General features: G+C 47.1%; 1 protein-coding gene across 1 annotated transcript; it reads right to left on the bottom strand.

The window, feature by feature from the left end:
- Positions 1–3,039: 3,039 nt before the first annotated feature.
- Positions 3,040–13,146, bottom strand: UBL7 (ubiquitin like 7). The gene is made up of 11 exons (XM_015820972.1): positions 13,066–13,146; positions 11,575–11,814; positions 10,441–10,560; positions 9,588–9,670; positions 9,188–9,272; positions 8,705–8,762; positions 7,403–7,539; positions 7,136–7,185; positions 5,898–6,065; positions 4,689–4,811; positions 3,040–3,625 (listed from the first exon to the last, which is right to left on the bottom strand). The coding sequence occupies exons 1-11, from the start codon at positions 13,127–13,129 to the stop codon at positions 3,488–3,490; spliced, it is 1,266 nt and encodes a 421-aa protein (XP_015676458.1). The 5' UTR covers positions 13,130–13,146; the 3' UTR covers positions 3,040–3,487.
- Positions 13,147–13,237: the final 91 nt, after the last annotated feature.

Below are 13,237 nucleotides of genomic sequence, written 5' to 3' on the forward strand. Positions count from 1 at the left end.
TTCACACCTTTCACCCTCTGGGTGGGCGTCCTGAGCCATGGTGGGTAAAGGTGAGCCCGCTTGCAGGTCTTCCACCACTTGTGAGGGGTTGAGTAGGGGGCTTCTGGAGGTGGGGAAGGCCCTCAGCCCGAGACTCTAATCCAGTCTGATAAAAACACAAGTTTCAATAATATTTGTAGTTCGGGGTCGAAATGAGGGCTCCTTGGTGCTCTTTGAGCTGGGTGGTTTTTTTGCAGACGTTTCTTGACCTAACTAGGTAGCATCATCAGTAATAGAACGGAATGGAGGAAGGAAAGGAGGAGGAGGAGGAGGAGAACTGTGAGGTACTTGATGCTCTCTGAACTTGATTGTTTTCTTGCAGACGTTTCTTGACCCAACTAGGTAACATCATCAGTAATAGAACGGAATGGAGGAAGGAGAGGAGGAGGAGGAGGAGGAGGAGGAGGAGGAGGAGGAGGACAACTGTGGGGTACTTGATGCTCTCTGAACTTGATTGTTTTCTTGAAGACGTTTCTTGACCCAACTAGGTAACATCATCAGTAATAGAATGCAATGGAGGAGGAAAAGGAGGAGGAGGAGGAGGAGGAGGAGGACGACGACGACGATGATGACGATGACGACGACAACAACAACTGTGCGGTGCTTGATGCTCTCTGAACTTGATTGTTTCCTTGCAGACGTTTCTTGACCCAATTAGGTAACATCATCAGTGCTGTTGCCTAGTTTGGGTAATGAAATGTCTGCAAGAAAACAGCCAAATAAACAACTGCAAGAAAACCACCAAGCTCAGAGAGCACCAAGGGCCCCCCCAAACACAAGTTGGCCTTTAACCCAACTATTGAAGAATGCAAACCAGGCTTTTTAAACATGAGATGCTGGAAAGGTTAGATTCTTTACATTCCATTTAAAAAGAGCGTTGAGTAGAACTGTGGGTAACCCTTGACTTACAATCAGAATTTCCTTTGCTAAGCCAAACATGACCACAATCTGGCAAAAAGACCTCACAAATTACTGCCATGGGACCACAGAATGCTGCAGAACTAATTAAGAAGTATTTTTAGCAGGTAGAGGGTCTGTTGTGAGTTCACTAAGCGACTAGTCCTTAAGAGGGGACTAGCTGTAAAAGCATTCAATTCTGGTCCATCCTACTCCTGAGAAAGGATGTTTTCGGAATTTCTGGAAAATCTCTCGCGATTCCTACTTCTCCAACGTGGCACAATGCACTTTTCACTTACTGAAAGAATTCTTTCATTCCTGGTGGTCAAAGCAGCGATTCTGGTTCCACCCCAAGGATCCGCTGCCTGAAAAATGCTCCAAAAGGTCACTGAGGCAGGAATCCAGCAGATTTTTTAAAAAAAATTAAGGGGGGAGAAAGGAGAATTTCTCTTCCCGAATCTCTTTTCTAAGGAAAGTTGGCTTGAAATCTTTAGGTGGAGCTGCATTGGTGATGGAGAAACAGCGCTCTCTGCTGTCCAAAAAGGTTATTTATTATTATTTTTTCCTTCTATTGAATGGTTTCTCCAAGTCCATTCGGAAAAATCCTTGCAGTTTTCTTGGCAAGGTTTTTCCAAAGTGGTTTGACATTGTCTCCTTCCTGGAGCTCAGAAAAAGGGGCTGGTCCAAGGTCACCCAGCTGGTTTTGTGGCTAAGATGGGACTAGAACTCACAACCTGGTTTCTAGCCCGCTGCCTTAACCACTACACCGAACTGGCTGTCAAATTAACGACACTCCACTATCTCAAGCCCAGATTCGTAGATGTATCCCCAAAGGGACTAATCTTAGATCACACCGAGCTTCCAGCCGAATTTGGAAACTCCAAAGTTTGCACAAGGACATAAAAATTAACAGGGGGAAAAGTTAACAGAAGCAAAAAAGAATTCCTTTTTACGTCTTAAGATGGCGGGCAGCGTGCGACTGGGTGAGCGCCATCTGCCCTTGACTTTCTAACAAGCCGGGATTCTAACGGCCCAAGTGAGAAAACTATAAGCAATCTTGAAAAATAAAATGCAGTTGTTTGACATAGGATTCAAAAATCTTTTATGTCCCTTAATCGCATCTCATGGGCCTCAAGTACAGGCTAAGGCAGTGGTGGCGAACCTTTGGCACGCATGCCAGAGGCGGCACTCAGAGCCCTCTCTGTGGGCACGCACACCATGCCCTCTTCAACCAGCCGCCTGCTAACTGGCCGAGGTCCCACATGGCCGGATGCATCCCAGCACCCATGCGCCCGCTGGCCTGTGTGTGTGGAGGGCGATGGTGTCAGGCAGCAGCCGCCCCGGCCCCTGCCTCACCTTGCCCTGTGACAATGGCACACCCGCCGTGCCTTGCCTCACCCCGCAGGATGAGCCTCCTGCCCACCACCCCACCTGCCAGAGACCCCCTGGATCTCCCCCAACCCTGCCCGGCCCCCACAGACGTCCCTCCCCACAAGCAACATCGAGGTGATCACACCCACCTTGGCCACACCCACCCAATCTGCCATGACCACCACAGCCACGCCCATCCAGTGGGCCACGCCCACCTGGCACCCGGTGATAAATAAGTGGGGTTTGGGTTGCAGTTTGGCCACTCAGTCTCTAAAAGGTTTGCCATCACTGGACTAAGGACTTACGACCAAAATTGGGATTAGAATTTCCATCGCTAAGCGAAGAGGTCGTGCCCAATTTTATGCCTTTTTTTTTTTTGACGTGCTATGGGAATCATGTGGTCATTAAGCAAATCCAAATCCCCCCCAATGAGTTTGCTTGGCAGAAGCCGGCTGGGACGGTCACAAATGGGGATCACGTGACACCACCCCACAAGACGTTGCAACCATGGTAAATCCATGCCAGTTCCCAAGTGCCCAAATTCTGATCAAGTGACGGTGGGAGATGCTGCAACCGTGGTTAAGTAGGAAGACCAGTTGTAAATCACTTTTTTTTTCAAGGCAGTTCCAACTTGGAACTAAAAACTAAACAAATGGTGGTTGAGTCAAGGATTAGCTGCTGTAATAACCTAAGCAGCAGCAGCAGCAGCAGCAAGAAGCAAGCAAGAGATTATTTGGAGGAAACCAGATTTAATGACACAGTTTAAGAGTCCAGCAAGCCACTTGGGAAGCTTGGCCAGGGCAGGAAGAAAAACCACCACAAGGAAGAGAGGGAAATGAGTGCATTCTTCAAATGATCAAGGAGCCCTTTTAGGGATGGGGCAGAGCTGAGTCATTTCTGGAGCAGGCAATAACATCCAGATCCTGGAACGTTCCCGTCTTAAGGCAGCCGTTTTGCCAAACTGCAGTCCGATGTTCAGAGCTCCTGTTGAAAGGGTCCTCGTTTGGAGTCAAGGAGAAGGAGATGGGACACAACATTCTGGGACCCCGCAATGCAAAGGGAGAAGGAACACACCGAGGAATGGGGGTGGGGGGACCCACATGCGTCGAAGGGCCGGCTTGGGGGTGCAGAGATCGCATGCGTCGCGTCACCTCCTACGGGATCGGAGGCCTGGCGGAGGTTAAGGGGCTCCTCCTGCAAAGATGAGCTCCAGGGCAGCCTGGATGTCCCCCCCGGTGGCCTGCAGGGCGCGGAGGCTCAGCTCGTCGTCATGGATGCCCATGTCTCGCAGCTGCTGCAGCTGGGGCTGCCACTGGCTCTGCAAGGGGAAAGCGAACAAAGGAAGGGACAGCAGGTCAATCAACGTCACCGATACAGAAATAGCCGGGCCCTGGTGCAAGATTCGAGTCTCTCTCGCTCCCATCACTGCTGAGCCTCACCTGTCTCTCTGGGGTGCTGGGAAGAGGCCAGCAGAACTGGGTACTTTAGACAACCGCGGAGTCCTTGCGGCTCTCGATGGTCTCCTTGCAGATGTTTCATTACCCAGCTAAGTATCACCATCAGTGTGAGGGAGTGTGGGGTCTACTCCCTGTTTGTGTACAGGGAAGGTGCCCTGATAATGTTGGTGGGGGTGATGGGGGTTTTCCCCTTGGTAGTTTCCTGATTAGGGTGGGGTTTTTTTTTCTATTTGATAAGTTTGTCTGGTGTTAATCCCTGCTTATCTGAGTGTCAGCTACTGAAGAGGGTGCGTTCTTCTCTTTTGGTTTCCTTCTTAGCTTTTTTCTTTTGCCTCTTTTGAATGGGGTGAAAATGTGGTTTGTCTCTGTGTGTCTGTGGGTGGCTGATTTGTATGAATGCCAAGCTTCCAGGTGTTCCCGGCAGTTTTGAGATTTAGCTTGGTGGTCTAGGATGCCCCCAGTTTCCCAATTTAGACCATTGGAGGGCTGAACCCAAATGCAAGGACATGAATGAGAAGGACGAGGGGGGACATGATAGCAGTGTTCCAATATCTCAGGGGCTGCCCCAAAGAAGAGGCAGTCAAGCTATTCTCCAAAGCACCCGAAGGCAGGACAAGAAGAAGCAACGGATGGAAACTTATCAAGGAGAGAAGCAACCCAGAACTAAGGAGAAACTTCCTGACAGTGAGAACAATTAACCAGCGGAACAACCTGCCTCCAGAAGTTGTGAATGCTCCAACACTGGAAGTTTTTAAGAAGAAACTGGACAGCCATTTGTCCAAAATGGTATAGGGTTTCCTGCCTGAGCAGGGGGTTGGACTAGATGACCTCCAAGGTCCCTTCCAACTTTACCATTTAGGACCTGGTGAGAATGAATGAATAAATGAATGAATGAACCATCCCAGCTTCTTGAGGTTTACAGACCTGAAGGTTAGGCTGTCCTGATGCCTGGAGGGCGTGCTGCAAGGCCTGGCTGAAGAGGTCATTGGTGATGGGTGTTCCCGACTGCACGCTGGAGGACATGGGAGATGTGCCGGATGAATGTCCCTGAAAAGGCAGAAACTGTCAATCAAGAGTAGACCACGCCTTCCTACGCTTGCCAGGCCCATTCCTGGCTTACCAGCCAGCTTAGCACGAAGGAAGGCGACGTGTAACAACATTCATAACTCAGGAAGATGTGTTTTTTTTTATCAAGAAACTACATGAGACTCCTTGCATGCCTCAGAATAAGAAAAGGCTTATCCACAGATTTATCCAAGTTTTCTTTTTTCTTCAGGCTTTCCTGACAGCCTAAAGTTGCCGCTGCTTTCAGAGACACGCTAAAGACGTGCTGCTTTAATGATTCCGCTCATTAAAGCAGATGCAGCATGCCTTCCTTTTTTATATAAATGTGATCATGCCTGAAAAGAAGACGCTTGCAGAAACCCAAAGCTCTTCTTCCAAGCCGTTTTTGAAATCGGCGCTGGACTAATATCAACAATTCCTCAACCCGGTGCCCTCCAGAGATATCGGACTGCAGGGCCTGCAACCCCCAGACTGGCTGGGGAATTCTGGGAGTTGAAGTCCAGACTGGCTGGGGAATTCTGGGAGTTGAATTCTGGGAGTTAAAGTGGCCAAGTCTGAGAAACATTGCTTTAGGCCACGGCGCATCAAAGGGCCAAGTTTGAAGACCCCTGGTCTCGATCAATCAATGCATGTTGCAAAAAAGTTCTGATTTGTGGTTGTGGCTGCAGTTTGAGCCTCTCTTTTTTTTTTTTTTAACTACTCCACTCTTGGTTTCCCCAAATTCACTGAAAGGGAATCCAGTTTTCTACAGACAGAGGCAGGTACGAAATAACAGTAAAAATGTTTTTCTTTGTGCTTTTTTTTAATTGAAGATGTCTCCCCATGTAACAGTATACCCTGAATTAACTTAAGAGATGAGCCTAGACCAGGGGTCTTCAAACGTGGCCCTTTTATGACTTGTGGACTTCAACTCCCAGAATTCCTCAGCCAGGCACGCGTGCCTGGCTGAGGAATTCTGGGAGTTGAAGTCCACAAGTCATAAAAGGGCCACGTTTGAAGACCCCTGCTTTAGACCAAGTCTTTCCCACTGTCACCTCTCAAGAGGGAGTAGACCTGCATCCCGCTGACCTGGGTTCCAGGCGTTGGGGTATGTGAGCTGCTCTCCGGGGTGCTGGCCAGGGCAAGGGCGGTGGCCAACTCGCTCTGAGTGATGGGCCGAGGCCCCGCTGCGCCTGTGTAGCCAAGAGATGCTGGCCGGGATCCAGAGGTGCTACTGGATGGGGTGGTCCTTGTGCTCTGTCGGGAGAGAAGAGGCCTCACTCAGAACAAGGCTTGGATTAAAAAAAAAAATCCTTACTCCCCATTCCGACCCAGGATAAGATGAAGCTGCTGAGAGCTCCAGAGTTTTTCAAAGCCACATTTTAAACTCGGAAGAATAATCCCGTATTGCTGCCAAGAGAAGATCTGAGAAAGGTACAGATCAGTGCCTTCTAAACTCATAGAGGTCCTGTATACTGCACGAGTCGGAGGGCTGAGAAAATAGCTACAGACCCCCCACATCCTGGACATAAAGTGTTTCAACTCCTCCCCTCTGGACGGTGCAACAGGGCATTGCGTGCCAAAACAACTGGACACAGGGATGGGTTTTTCCCTCGTGCCTTCACTCTGCTGCACACCCGAGTCTCACAGTGCTGCCTAATGTCTATTAACCCATGCAGCGTGGCTGTAGTATTATTTATACTTATTATATTCTTTGCTCCCCCCTCTTATTAGTATTATGACTGTGATGATGATGATCATTATTCTGTTGCATTGCATGTATGCTGAGAGCTTCTGCACCGGAGACAAATTCCGTGTGTCTAATCACACTTGGCCAAATATTCTATTCTATTCTATTCTATTCTATTCTATTCTATTCTATTCTATTCTATTCTATTCTATTCTATTCTATTCTGTAATTCTATTCTATTCTGTTCTATTCAATTCTATTCTACATTCTATATTCTATTCCATTTTATATTCCATTTTATATTCTATTTTATATTCTATTCTACTCTACTCTAAATCTATTCTACTCTAATTCTATTCTATTCTATTCTATTCTATTCTGTTCTGTTCTGTTCTGTTCTATTCTATTCTATTCTCCTCTCCTCTCCTCTAATTCTATTCTATTCTATTCTATATTCTATTCTACATTCTACATTCTATTCCATTTTATATTTTATTCCATTTTATATTCCATTTTATATTCTATTCTATTCTATTCTACATTCTACATTCTATTCTGGTCTCTATTCTCTGTTCTCTATTCTCTTCATGCTTTGGCGTTCCCTTCTCAGAGACGCCCACCCATCTTCTCACGTTACCTGATGGAAGTCATCTTCATCATCAGAGAGACCTTCAAACAGGAACCCTCCTGGACAAAAGAGGGAGAGAGAAAGAAGCCACTTTGAACCTCGTCCCAAAGCCAGGCCTCTCCCACCAGACTCCAATGGCCAAGGGCTGTAATTTCAGTGACCAGGCATAAGCCACCATTCATTCAACGCCACCGTCACTTCAGGCAGTGAGGACCACATGTAGCCCCAAGTGTTAAATCCGGCAATTTCTGCTCTGTGCCGTAGCATGTTCCTTACCCGGCATGTCTCGGTAGGAGCTGGAAGGCATGCTGCTGCGCGAGGAGGTCTCTGCGGTGGGCAACGGGGCACTGCCTGCCACAGAATGAAGGACCAGGACGATGGCATTCACCAAGGCGGGATGGCTTGGGATGAGTCTAGGAAAAGCAGCGAGAACGAACCGGGGAGGAGGGCTAGAGAGGCGCTGAACCATAGAGTTGGATGGCCTCAAAGCTCACCCAGTCGGGTCTCTCAGCCTAAAATCTGCTGGATTTCCAGAATACAGTGCAAGTCCCCAACTGACACCCATTCGTTGAGTGACCATTCAAAGTCACAACAGCACTGGGAAAAGCAACTTGTGATCGTTTTTCACATTTAACAACCGTTGCAGCATCCTGTGATCCCCTTTTGTGACCTTCTGACAAGCAAAGTCAATGGGTGGGGGAACAACTGGGTTACTGACTTATCAACTGTGGCAAGCAAGGTCGTAAAACGGGCCAGTTGCGGTCGTAACACGAGGACTACCTGTATTTATCTTATTATTAACTTATTAACCTTGTGAACTCTCAGGCTTCCTCCCATTATGTATTCAAGATGGACAGTGATTAATGTTACTTATATGTAAGGCTGTAGGTCTATACATAAGTTGTATATAGTATGTTTAAATGTGTTATGTGTACATTTTGAGAGCAACTAAATTTCATTTTTAATGTATTCCATTGTGCCCACAGTAAAAAATCACAATAAAGGTTATCTATCTGTCTGTCTGTCTACCCACCTATCTATCATCTATCTCTCTATCGGTCTATCTCTGTATCTATATCTATCTGTCTCTATCTATCTACCTACCTACCTACCTATTATACAGTTTTTTGTCTGTTTGTCTACTCACCTATCTTTCTAACCACCTATCTATCTAACCACCTATCTACCTATGTATCATCCCTATCATCTATCTCTCTATCTGTCTGTCTACCCACTTATCTACCCATCTACCATCTATCTCTCTATCGCTCTATCTGTGTATCTATATCTGTCTCTATCTGTCTGTCTGTCTACCCACCTATCGATCTACCCACCTATCTACCTACCTACCTATCTATCATCCTATCTATCATTTATCTATCGGTCTATCTCTGTATCTATATCTATCTGTCTCTATCTACCTACCTACCTACCTATTATACAGTTTTCTCTTTTAATATTGTAAGCCACCCAGAGTTACCATATGGGAAGATGGGAAAATAATAAATTTTACAAATAAATAAATAAATAGAACAGCATAATGATTATTTTTTTTTAAAGCCCCTGTAGCAAACTTACGTGTCCAGCATGGCTGGGTCAGCAAAAACAGAGAACAGGTCTTTATCTTGCAGGACCCCTGTGAGATAAAGAGAGCGAGATCACTAATGAGCAAATGGCAGACAATCTTATATCTACTGAAAAATAAGGAAGCTGAAAAACCAAACCATCCTCTCTGGAGTTGAAGATAAGACCTGATTAAAAGGCTGACCTTTCCTGCTACTCGTTTTTCTTCCCATCTTTAGGATGCACAGGCGAGGTTTTAATGTTCATCATTTTCATTTTCATTTTCAGTTTTTTTTCTTTGTCCCACCTCATACAATTCTTCAAGCCTTTAATAAGGCTCTTTTAGAAATCCAATTTAGGAAAATTATCCAGGTCGCTCTCTTGATGGTGTGTACTCATAATTCTCATGGAGAAAGCTTCAGCATTTGGCCGAGGAGTTACAATCCGGCTCTAACACCCCAGACTACAACCTAACCCAATTTTGGGTCTACGACTCACCCAAAGCGATCGGATCACTGCTGAGGCCTGGGGTAGCGACAATGATCTGATCCAGAGACTCCTTATTGCCCAGCATCTTGAAAACCTGCGTGGAAAACCCAGGGAGATTCAGCTAGGCCAGAGGTCCCCAACCTTTTGGGCACCAGGGACCGGTTACGTGGAGAGAGATTTTTCCTCAGACTGGAAGGCGCGTGGTTTTGTGTGCCACCTGCATCCTGCAAATGGGGCTTTGCTTGTTTGCGTGGACTGGTTGCTGGCATGCCGTGGCCCGGTACCGGTCCATGGACCGGGGGTTGGGGACCCCTGAGCTAGGCCACGCTAGGAACCACCAGACTGGACCCCAGACCCTCGGGAAGCCAAATAAAAAACACAGAAAGAAAAGCAGAGTTTTGAGGCTCACCGAATCCCTGAAGACGGGGCTGCTGTGCAGCGCGGTGTGTAAGACGCGGAACTCCCGCACGGCGGCCATTTTATCCACTGGCTCTGTGGAAGAGACAAGGCAGCAGAGACCGGCCATGGTAACTCTCGAAAAAGCAACACGGAACGAACCTTCGCAGAACTGAATTGCCAGGGATTCCACCATCGGAAGAAATGTAATAAAGGCAGTCCTCGCTTGAACGACCGGTGGCTTAGCAACCATCCGAAGTTATGACAGACACCCCCCCACACAAAAGCATACTTTCCCTCCCAGTTCCAGAGTTCCAACAGTGGCCACATAATTATATTTTGGGCGCCTGGCAACCATTTGCCGCATCCCGCTGTCATTGTGTCTGTGATTTATTTATTTTTAGCTGTTTCTGGTCTTTGCTTCCAATTTTCCGTCAAAAAAACGCCCATGGCATATAACGGATTTGCTTAACAGTTGCCATGTTCCTCAATAACTGTGGTGTTCGTTTAACGACCACCTTCCCCCCAAAGTTGTAAAATTGGGTGCGGTTGCCTGGGAACCTGCTTGACGACCCGACACGTTTTATGACCGTAATTCCAGACTCAATTATCTTTGTACGTCGTACTGCAAAAACTGACCTGCTGTCCAGATTCCAGGCGACGTGGGTTTCTCTTGTGGTTATAAGCATGCACGTGGCCACCCAGCCTCTCCTAAAAACCTGTTTGGGTTGTGGGATCCCGATGCAGCAACGAAGTCACTGTTCCTAAGGTTGTCGCCATTTCAACGCTTGGCTTTTTTTTTTTTGCCAATAAAGGAATAACAAAGGAACCGGGAAGCAGCTTCAGATTCAAAGCGGAGAACTTACCTGGTTTCTGTTCCGGTTCGGGCCAGGATTTTCGGAGAACGTGGATGGTGGAGCCAGATTGAATCCCGTAGAATTCGAGGGTTTGTTCGTCCCGCAGTTTACGCCCGCAATAGATCAGATCTGAAAGGCAGCCAAGACTTATATTGAACCCCCCACCAAATCTGGCTGACCACACACTTGATGGATCCTAGTCTAGGGGTAGGCAACCTCGGCTCTTTTATGACTCATGGACTTCAACTCCCAGAATTCCTGAGCCAGCTATGCTATGTCCTAATCCAGGGGCAGGCAACCTTGACTCTTTTATGACTCGTGGACTTCAACTCCCAGAATTCCTGAGCCAGCTATGCTATGTCCTAATCCAGGGGTAGGCAACCTCGGCTCTTTTATGACTCGTGGACTTCAACTCCCAGAATTCCTGAGCCAGGAACTCCCAATTCTGGGAGTTGAAGTCCACGAGTCATAAAAGAGCCAAGGTTGCCTACCCCTGTCCTAGTCATAAACACTCCCCGTATTTAATAAGGCCAGTAAAAAGATTTAGAACGGAGTGAAAGAGCATTAGAGATAATCCTTAACATACAGTTGTTTAGTGACCATTGGAAGTTACAAACAGCCTGAAAAAAGTGACTTAGGACCATTTTTCACACTTACGACCGTGGCAGCATCCCCGTGGTTACATGATCAAAATCCAGTCGCTTTGCGACTGACTCATATTTACGACAGTTGCGTTGATCCTGGGGGATGTCGTGTGATCCCCTTTTGCAACCTTCTGACAAGCCACGTCCATGGGGAAGCCATTTAACAACTGTGTTACCAACTTAACAACTGAAGTGATTCATTTAACAACGGTGGCAAAAAAAATGGAATAAAACTCACCACAATTGTCCTGCTTAGCAGCAGAAATGTTGGGTTCAATTGCGGCCGTAAGTCAAGGATTACCTATATTTGACATCATTGCATCTCCGGTTTGATCCAAGGCCCAAATTTAAAAAAAATAAAAAATCAAGGAGCTGGCTGGAGGATTCTGGGAGTTGAAGTCCATGCATCTTAATGGCCTAACAATCTTTCCCAAGGCCATCAAGCTCAGCCTGGGGGAGCCACCTGGGTCTCTGATAAAACCACGTTGTACCAGCTTACCAATGAACTCTGGGTCAGGGATGGACTCCTGTAACTTTCCCGTTATGAGCTGTTTCAGGTATGAGATGCTGCAACCCCCCAGCGGGCACTCGCCCAGCTCGCTTTCCGGCAGACGCAAGATGGATTTGGGAGCCAGGGGTTGGTCGGCTAGCTTCACCGCGATGTAACACTCCGAGAGAGACATGGTGGGGCTGGGGTGATTCGATTCTCCGAGGTCCCAATCTGAACTCCAAGCAGAATCTGGAAAAGAAACTCTGTCAGAAACAAGAGCATCCATCTATCTACATCATCCATCTTCCATCTGTCTATCTATCATCTATACACAGCATCCATCCATTTATCCCGCTTCTGTCTTATCTATCTTATCTACCTATCTACAGCATCCATCTACATTATTCATCTTCTATCATCTATCTACCAATTGATCAATCTATAGCATCTATCTATCTATCTATCTATCTATCTATCTATCTACCCATCTATCCATCCATCCCATCAATCCACCTGTTCATCCACCCATCTACATCATCCATCTTCCATCTACCTGTCTATTATCTATACACAGCATCCATCCATTTATCCATCTTCTATCTTATCTAGCTTATCTACCTATCTACAGCATCTATCTATCTATCTATCTATCTATCTATCTATCTATCTATCCATCCATCCATCCATCATCTATCTACAGCATCATCCATGTAATTATTCATCTATCAATCTATCAATCTACCTATTTATCTATCTATCCATCCATCCATCTATCCCTTTCCATCCACCCATCTACACATCCATCTTCCATCTACTTATCGATCATCTATACACAGCATCCATTTATCCATCCATCCACATTTATCATCTAAATACCAATTGATCAATCAAACTATAGCATCCATCATCTATCTATCATCTATTTACAGCACCCATTAATCTACAACATCCATCTATCTTATCTTACCATGATAAATGTTTCGAACTCTGGCTGTATGTGTGTGTGTGTATGTGTGTGTGTGTAGTGCCATCTCTCTCCCACCTAAAACTAACTCCAATGCATTCATTACTAGTCCTGCTTCTGCCAACTCCACGAGGGCAAAAGGGAGCTAGTTGGGACGCGCTGGCCTACCTCGCAGGGTTGTTATGAGGATAGAAATTAATGGAGGTGGGGGTGGGGGGTGGGTGGAGAGCCCACTGAAGCCTTGGAAGAGGATCGGAGTAAACCATGCAGGAAAATAAGAGTTAAACCAAAGATAGGGGTTGGGTCTCCCTCCCCCCCCCCAAAAAAAATAAGGCCACACTCATCAGCTCTACCCATTGGGCAGTACTGCATTCCTTCTGACAGTGGCCCAGGCGAGTAATGACCCCGCTGAGGTTCACTGCTATGCTTTCTGGGAGAAAAAAAGGGGGGAGGGAAAGGGGAGCCCCCCCCCAACAGACCCTCCATACCACCCCAACCCGGCCCCTCCCCCACTAAGACCCTTTATTCCTCCTTACCTGGATGTTTACGACCAGCCGGCGGCTCCAACCGGAAACGCTTGCCCGAGCCCGCGCGAGGCATGCCGGGGATTGTAGGCGGCCGCAACGAGTGCTCACATTCCCTGCTGAGCCAAGCCGCGCCGAGTGGAAAAGAAGCGTCCGCCCGCGAGGCAGCGGCGAACGGCAGCGG

This window comes from Protobothrops mucrosquamatus, unplaced genomic scaffold, assembly GCF_001527695.2.
Source record: "Protobothrops mucrosquamatus isolate PMUCROS unplaced genomic scaffold, P.Mucros_1.0 scaffold1225, whole genome shotgun sequence".
Taxonomy (NCBI): domain Eukaryota; kingdom Metazoa; phylum Chordata; class Lepidosauria; order Squamata; family Viperidae; genus Protobothrops; species Protobothrops mucrosquamatus.

Excerpts from the sequence above, each read along its gene's own strand:
- UBL7 (XM_015820972.1), bottom strand. The coding sequence starts at position 13,129 with ATGCCTCGCGCGGGCTCGGGCAAGCGTTTCCGGTTGGAGCCGCCGGCT. Across the intron at positions 10,561-11,574 it reads CCCTGACCCAGAGTTCATTG|ATCTGATCTATTGCGGGCGT; the intron begins GTAAGCTGGTAC and ends GCTGCCTTTCAG. Across the intron at positions 4,812-5,897 it reads CCCCAACGCCTGGAACCCAG|GGACATTCATCCGGCACATC; the intron begins GTCAGCGGGATG and ends CTGCCTTTTCAG.